The sequence below is a fragment of the Dermacentor albipictus genome, chromosome 9 (assembly GCF_038994185.2).
Source record: "Dermacentor albipictus isolate Rhodes 1998 colony chromosome 9, USDA_Dalb.pri_finalv2, whole genome shotgun sequence".
Taxonomy (NCBI): domain Eukaryota; kingdom Metazoa; phylum Arthropoda; class Arachnida; order Ixodida; family Ixodidae; genus Dermacentor; species Dermacentor albipictus.
The window spans coordinates 49406591-49412590 of NC_091829.1; the positions used below are offsets into that span (position 1 = coordinate 49406591).

The 6000-nt window shown below is 44.5% G+C and overlaps 1 protein-coding gene across 1 annotated transcript in view; it reads left to right on the forward strand.

Annotated features, from left to right (window-relative positions):
* The window catches only part of LOC135916214 (uncharacterized), a 45575-nt gene extending 39851 nt beyond the window's left edge, over positions 1-5724 (forward strand). Inside the window, exon 6 of the mRNA XM_070525671.1 lies at positions 3760-5724. Within this exon, the coding sequence (XP_070381772.1) occupies positions 3760-3931 (172 nt within the window). The 3' untranslated portion in view covers positions 3932-5724. The remainder of the gene's footprint in view (positions 1-3759) is intronic.
* The last annotated feature ends 276 nt before the right edge of the window (positions 5725-6000 follow it).

The following is a 6000-nucleotide window of genomic DNA, read 5'->3' on the forward strand; positions in this document are numbered from 1 at the left end:
TCAGGGCGAAGGAATCTCCCAGGAATCTCTGATTAGTGCTGCCTTGCTCCATTTTTTGTCACCCATTTTGTAATTCTAATCGTTCACCAGTTATCAACTCCACTCATTAGAAGGCATGCCTAGATCCATTGTTTCTTAATGTCAACCAGAATATCGGCTATCCCATTTTGCTTTCCTATTCACAGCGCGCTCTTCCTGCGTCTTAGCGTTAAGGCTAACATATTCCGCTCCATCGCTTGGCGAGGTCTTTAGCTTGTTCTCGAGCTTCTTTGTTAGCCTCCAAGTTTCTGCCTCATATGTTCGCACCAGTGTAAATCAATGATTGTAAATTTTTCTTTTCAACGACAGCGGTAACCTCCTAATTAATATTTGATAATGCCTGCCATATACACAACCCATTTTTATTTTCGTGTAAATTTCCTTCCCATTGTCAGGCTCGCCCGTCAGTAACTGACGTGGATAAACGTAACGCAGTAGATACTCTAGAGGCTGACTGGGGATCATGAATTCTTGTTTCCTTGCAACGCTGCTTAGCATCATCTTTATGCCCTGCATAATAATCGTTAACCCCATGCTTGCACTCGAACTGGTAAAGACGCCTTATTGCTTCACTGTCATATTCATGCAAGCAATGTGGATAACTTGCGTACCTATTGTAATCTGTACGCAGTACTTCAGTAGGGCATAACGTGACTGTCTTCTTCGCTCATGGTGCCTACACGTGAAGGCGCAGTTTACTTTTGTTTATTTTGGGCTAGCTGTGGCAGGAAAAAAGTGCAAACAGCTGCTCTGGGTTAAGTAGCACCCTCTGGTGATGCATAGCTGCAGTCGGATGAAAGGTTGAGCTCAGAATAACACACTTCTGCTCTAAATATAAGGTTACAAAGCTAGAGGGCATCTGTTTTGAAACTTTCCAGCATTCACTCAAATGACTCTGAATACCTTTCAAAACACTCTTGCAGAATTTATACCGTTTCAACACCTAATCTGCATGTTTCTGTGGCAATTAGGAAAGAATGTCGTGAACTACTTTTCTGAGCTTGTCATTCTCGGTCCTATTCTGAGCTTCACAATGTTTTGCAAGTACTCAACTTCGTAAATCACAATTTCAGGTACCATGAGCGTAAATTAAAGCGTGAACAATTCTTAAACTGCTCCGACGTATTGTTCCGTTTCAAGTTCAATTGCATTTGTAAATGTGGTTTCCATTGAAACTCTAAAGCGTAGACTGGGGACATGCTTAAAATCTGGGGCTACAGGACAATTAGATTCCATGCAATTGCTTTTTACAGGTGTTCGAAGCAGGTATGTTAAGGTCACCTTTCTATTTGTCCTGATCGTACAGTAATTAAAATATGAATTAGTTATAGCCCATTTGGAAAAATATTGGCCCTCTGTTTACGCTATCAAATTGCTAGATGCATATGAAATGTTTCGTTAAGCTAGCTTGATGTGTGCCTTGCAGTAGGAGCAGCTCAGGAGCATTCGTTTGTGCATCAGAAACCACATACTGCGCTTTCGGCGAAAACTTTGGCTACCTTTACAAAGCAGTGTGTGCCTTTCGCATTTCAATATTTCAGATATTCAGAGCTGTTTCTTATAAGAGTATCCATAATAATATGTGGCCTAAATGTTCTGGATAGAATGGTCCTGCATAGAGCTTAGAGGAGCTTACCTAGAATGCTTTTTAGTTTGGACTGTACTCATTCGATCTAGCAAGATGTGCGTCACAGCTCCTTTCTCGGTACAGTAGAGTACAGTACGCTACACAAAGCTTGCACGCATTGCCGCTTATCTTGTTGTTGCGAAGTTTAAGGAATTCTCTCATCTTTGATGCTGCCCGGTACATTCAGCTCATGAGTAGCATCCCTTTCTTATTGTGGAATAGCGTTTGCGATAGAAAAGTAGCGTGTTTAGAGTGTTAAGCAAAGAAGTGTACGCAAGATTGATGGCGGTTATCGTTGGGAGATGACGTAGGCCCCAAAAAACCGATTAAAAAGAACTTGGCATTTAGCAAAAGTTTGTTCCTTAAAAGAAGATGTCGATTGGGAGAGAGAAGGGGAAGTCCTAACGGAGCTTGGTAGGCGACCCCACACTGAAGAAGGTGGAAAGAGAATGAAGAGAAAAGATCACGTTTTTGGAGTTATAGAGAAGTGTTCATCCCCGAGATAGTCACAAGTGGTCATACAGGCTGGTGTAATTAAAAAGAACGCAGCAGTGTCTTTGTAGCCCTGCAGATAGCAGGCGCACGAGGCCACGGGCCGAATTCTGTAAAGGGTCTGTCATCTAAGTGCCCGAAAGCTGTCCGAAACGCAGTCATCTGATCTTCGTATGTGGGGAAGTCGCATAACATATGTTTGGTGGTTTCCTCAAGGATAGATCTGCAGCAATTGGCACTCTTCACCATTCCAACGAGGAATAAGTATGCGTTAGTGAAAAAAAAACTATATTCAGGTGGCATATTAATGCTTCTTCCTGTTGGTTAAAACCCGGTGGAAACTGTAACTCTGCGTCCGTTCTTTACGGTGGTATCAGGCCTCACCTCGAGCGAATGTGCCTCTCGGGCAGCTTTCTCGACACATTCATTGCAGTGGTGCTGCAGCGCCCAGGCAGCCACTGAAATAAAATGCCGTGTTGTCTGTGCACCGCAGCATGGTAGCTTGGGAGCTCATATATTATATATATATATATATATATATATATGAGCAGGAAGTGAGCCTGCCATGTACGCCATCGTTTTTCTTTTTCTTAAATATTATAAGAGAATTTCAACATTTAAAAAAGTTTATTATCACAATTATAGCTCTGTGCCTCGGCAATTAAAATATCACAATATTGTAAACTGCACATTACAGTACATTGACAGCGACACAAAGTATGTACTATACACTACTTTCAATTAAAATACTAAATTGTAGTGGTCTGCGAATAGCAATGTTTGAGACCGACTTGAATACGAATAAGATGATGTCAAAAGCGAGTCGAATCGAATACTTTTGGACCAGTTATCTTATAATGAACAGCCGTTATCCCAATTAGTATACAAGGATGTAAGGATGTTCACATTCCACTAATAAAGTTAGGAAGTTTCTGTCGTTACATAGTCTGTTATAAACCAGTGATTTTAAAAGCGAAAGTGAAACATCAGGGGGCACTCAATTGGTTTCTTCGCATGCACAGAGTGCGAATAATCGTTGTACTTCCTGTAAAGTTTGGCTGACAAAGTGACGTAGCCTGGTGCGCTACCCAATTTCTCAGGTTTTATTACTACACTACCGCTCTGTACATTCGAATGCCGGTTGCTGCATAGCTCGCTGGGGATTAAGATCGGAGCACGGCAGCACCGGAGGTCGAGGATAGGAGAGAGCTCGCGCATTGGCCCGCGTCACGACGGACGTTAGTCGGAAAGAGAAGTGTGTCGGAGACGGGAGAGGGCCGCGGGGGGGGAGAGGAGCGCGTGCGTTGCAATGCACATGTGTTGCCAAACGTGCATGTGCTCTCGCGCGAGAACTTCATGCCGTTTGAAGGTTAACCCATTGCGGCCGGTTGCCTAATTTGTATGAAGTGTGCTGTAGATCAGCTGCAGTGGTCGGCGCTAGGAACCGGTGTCGGTAAATTTCGTCTTCCCGCGTTCCGTAGCCTTGACTCTACATCAAACTGTGCGCAAATTCTCCAAAACTGAGTAAAACATGTGATAAGCGTTTATTTGTGCCGGAACGACTTGCCAGCTCTTTCAAATACTCTTATTTTTAATTTTAGACAGTTGCAGAGCAGCGGGCTCACCACAAGTGGCGATGATGACCAGGATGTCCCCACCAAGGACTTCGAACGACATTCCCTCGACCAGGAGCAAGTTGGTGTGTGGCCCGCCGCACAGTCACTGACCCAGGCCCGACCGCTTCTGCTCAAACGGCACTTCTCAAATCTGTGACAAAGCGGCCGCTTTTATGGTCTTGATGACGTTGCCATTGACACCATTGCCCACAATTGCGGACAACGCGCGGCTACGCACGCACACGCGCTCACAAACACACATACAAAAACAAAAGACTAGAAACAGCGCTGGCCATTAGGACAGAAGGCGACAATGACGTGATCGCCGATGAAATGCACGACAACTCATGTCAAGTGCCGTGACTCGATCTAATTTAGTCTTGGCAGGGGAAAGTCCTGGTTATTCTTAGGAGAGATGGGGGAAGAGGAGGAGATATCATCGAAATAGAGCACCGATAGGACCGGGGCTTACCTAGCTGTCGAATTCTTATGGTAATAAGAATTGGTAATAAGAATTTCTTATGGTAAAGGCATAAGAAAGACAAGGAGTAGAATGTCGGTGGAACGCCGTAGTTGCGATGGATAGCTAGTAGAACGGAAAACTTGACGGAGCTTCTGGAAAGTGTCTCTAAGCTTGAAGCCACTGCCCTGCCTTCTTCTGCCTAAGGACGCACTTCTGTTGTGCTTGTCGGTCGCTACACGTTCATTCTTCAGCTAACGTGACGTCGTCTAACCTAATCTTAACCTGCTCTAATTACCCGCTCTCTATAGTTGTGTGTTCTGGCGCTGATTTCAGCGTGGAAACTTATTGATCTAGTATAAAATATTAGCGCATAAAGGCAGGCCGGGTTTAACTTGGCACGTTTAAGTGTTCGAAGTTGCCCGCTGCGCGCAGTAGCATTAGCTGCGCATCGCCGTTACCAAGGAGTGGAGCGGAAAAAGGAAGGGAGAAATCTGTAGCAAGTTTCCACGCTGCCGCCGCTGAAGCACCAATCTGCATCTCTTGCATGTTACTGATGGCGTAAACTAATAAAATTGTGGCATTCTTCGCAACTCTTACTACTAACTGCGTTCATAGACGAAAGATGGTGGGGCAGTATTGAGCTATTGTAAAACGCGCAACTTCGGTGTGTTTACTATTGGTTGGTAAAACTGGTGTAGCGAAGTCTGCCGAAGCGTCCAGCTAGGAGTCGCCAGGAGCGAGCGGCGCTGCTAACGTGTGGTTTTACCTGGAGTTTGGCTTGGTTGAAGGCTAGGTGAGTGTGGATACCAATAGAAATTAGTGAGACCCGAGGGCTGCAACACTGGTAGTCGGTGTGGCCAGTGTTTCATTCCAACACGAGCGTTTGGCGGAAGTACGCAATTTCTCTGAAGTTTAAAATGAAGTGTTTTGCTTACTTCAGCCTCTTTATTAAATTGCTTCGATAAATATGGGCAGTAGCAGGAGAAAAAACCGCGCTCATTCAAGCACCATTGTTGATAGATGTTCCGCTACTGACCGCGTATGGGGATCATCCATTTGACCAAATAAGGCAGCCTGAAAACAGTGAAAATAATGTTTCAACTGAAAATCACGTTTGAGAAAAAGGTGGTCTCGCACTACGTTTGTGAGTTCCACCCGCCACACAGCAGTGCAATATTTTTGAGATATTCGCAAGAGTGTTTGTAATCCGTATAGTGTTTTCACCAAGCCACCAAGGTGGTTAAGGAGCTTTTTAACCCTGTAATGCCTAACGCACTTTCTTTATACTGCGCTGTTTGAGGCGGCAAAGTTCGAACTATCGCGAGTGAAAAACAAGTAGCGACAGTATTAGGCTGGAGCCCATTGTAGTTATTGAATAGTTTAAGATTTCAATTATGTTGATTGTTAATTATCTTCGCTCATACATAGTGTGTTTAGTACAAATGTACCCTCCACGGCGAGAAATAAAGGTGGAAAAATTCTGTGAATTTTCTGTGATGTACAGCTGTGTTTGGGCATTACAGGATTAAATACTCCCCAATACTGCTGTCAGTGTCGTTGGATGCTTCGAACAGCCAAGTGTCCAAAGTAAGTATTGGAAAACTTCAGCAACGGGCGGCCTCATGAACGGACAACGAATCTAAGTGACACCCGACTTCAAGGTGCCTTGCGAAAATCGCACTCGAAGGCGCCACACGTGGGTATCACTCAATGCAGCCGGATGACTGAATACGCCGACTCCTGTTCAGACGCGCGTCATGATT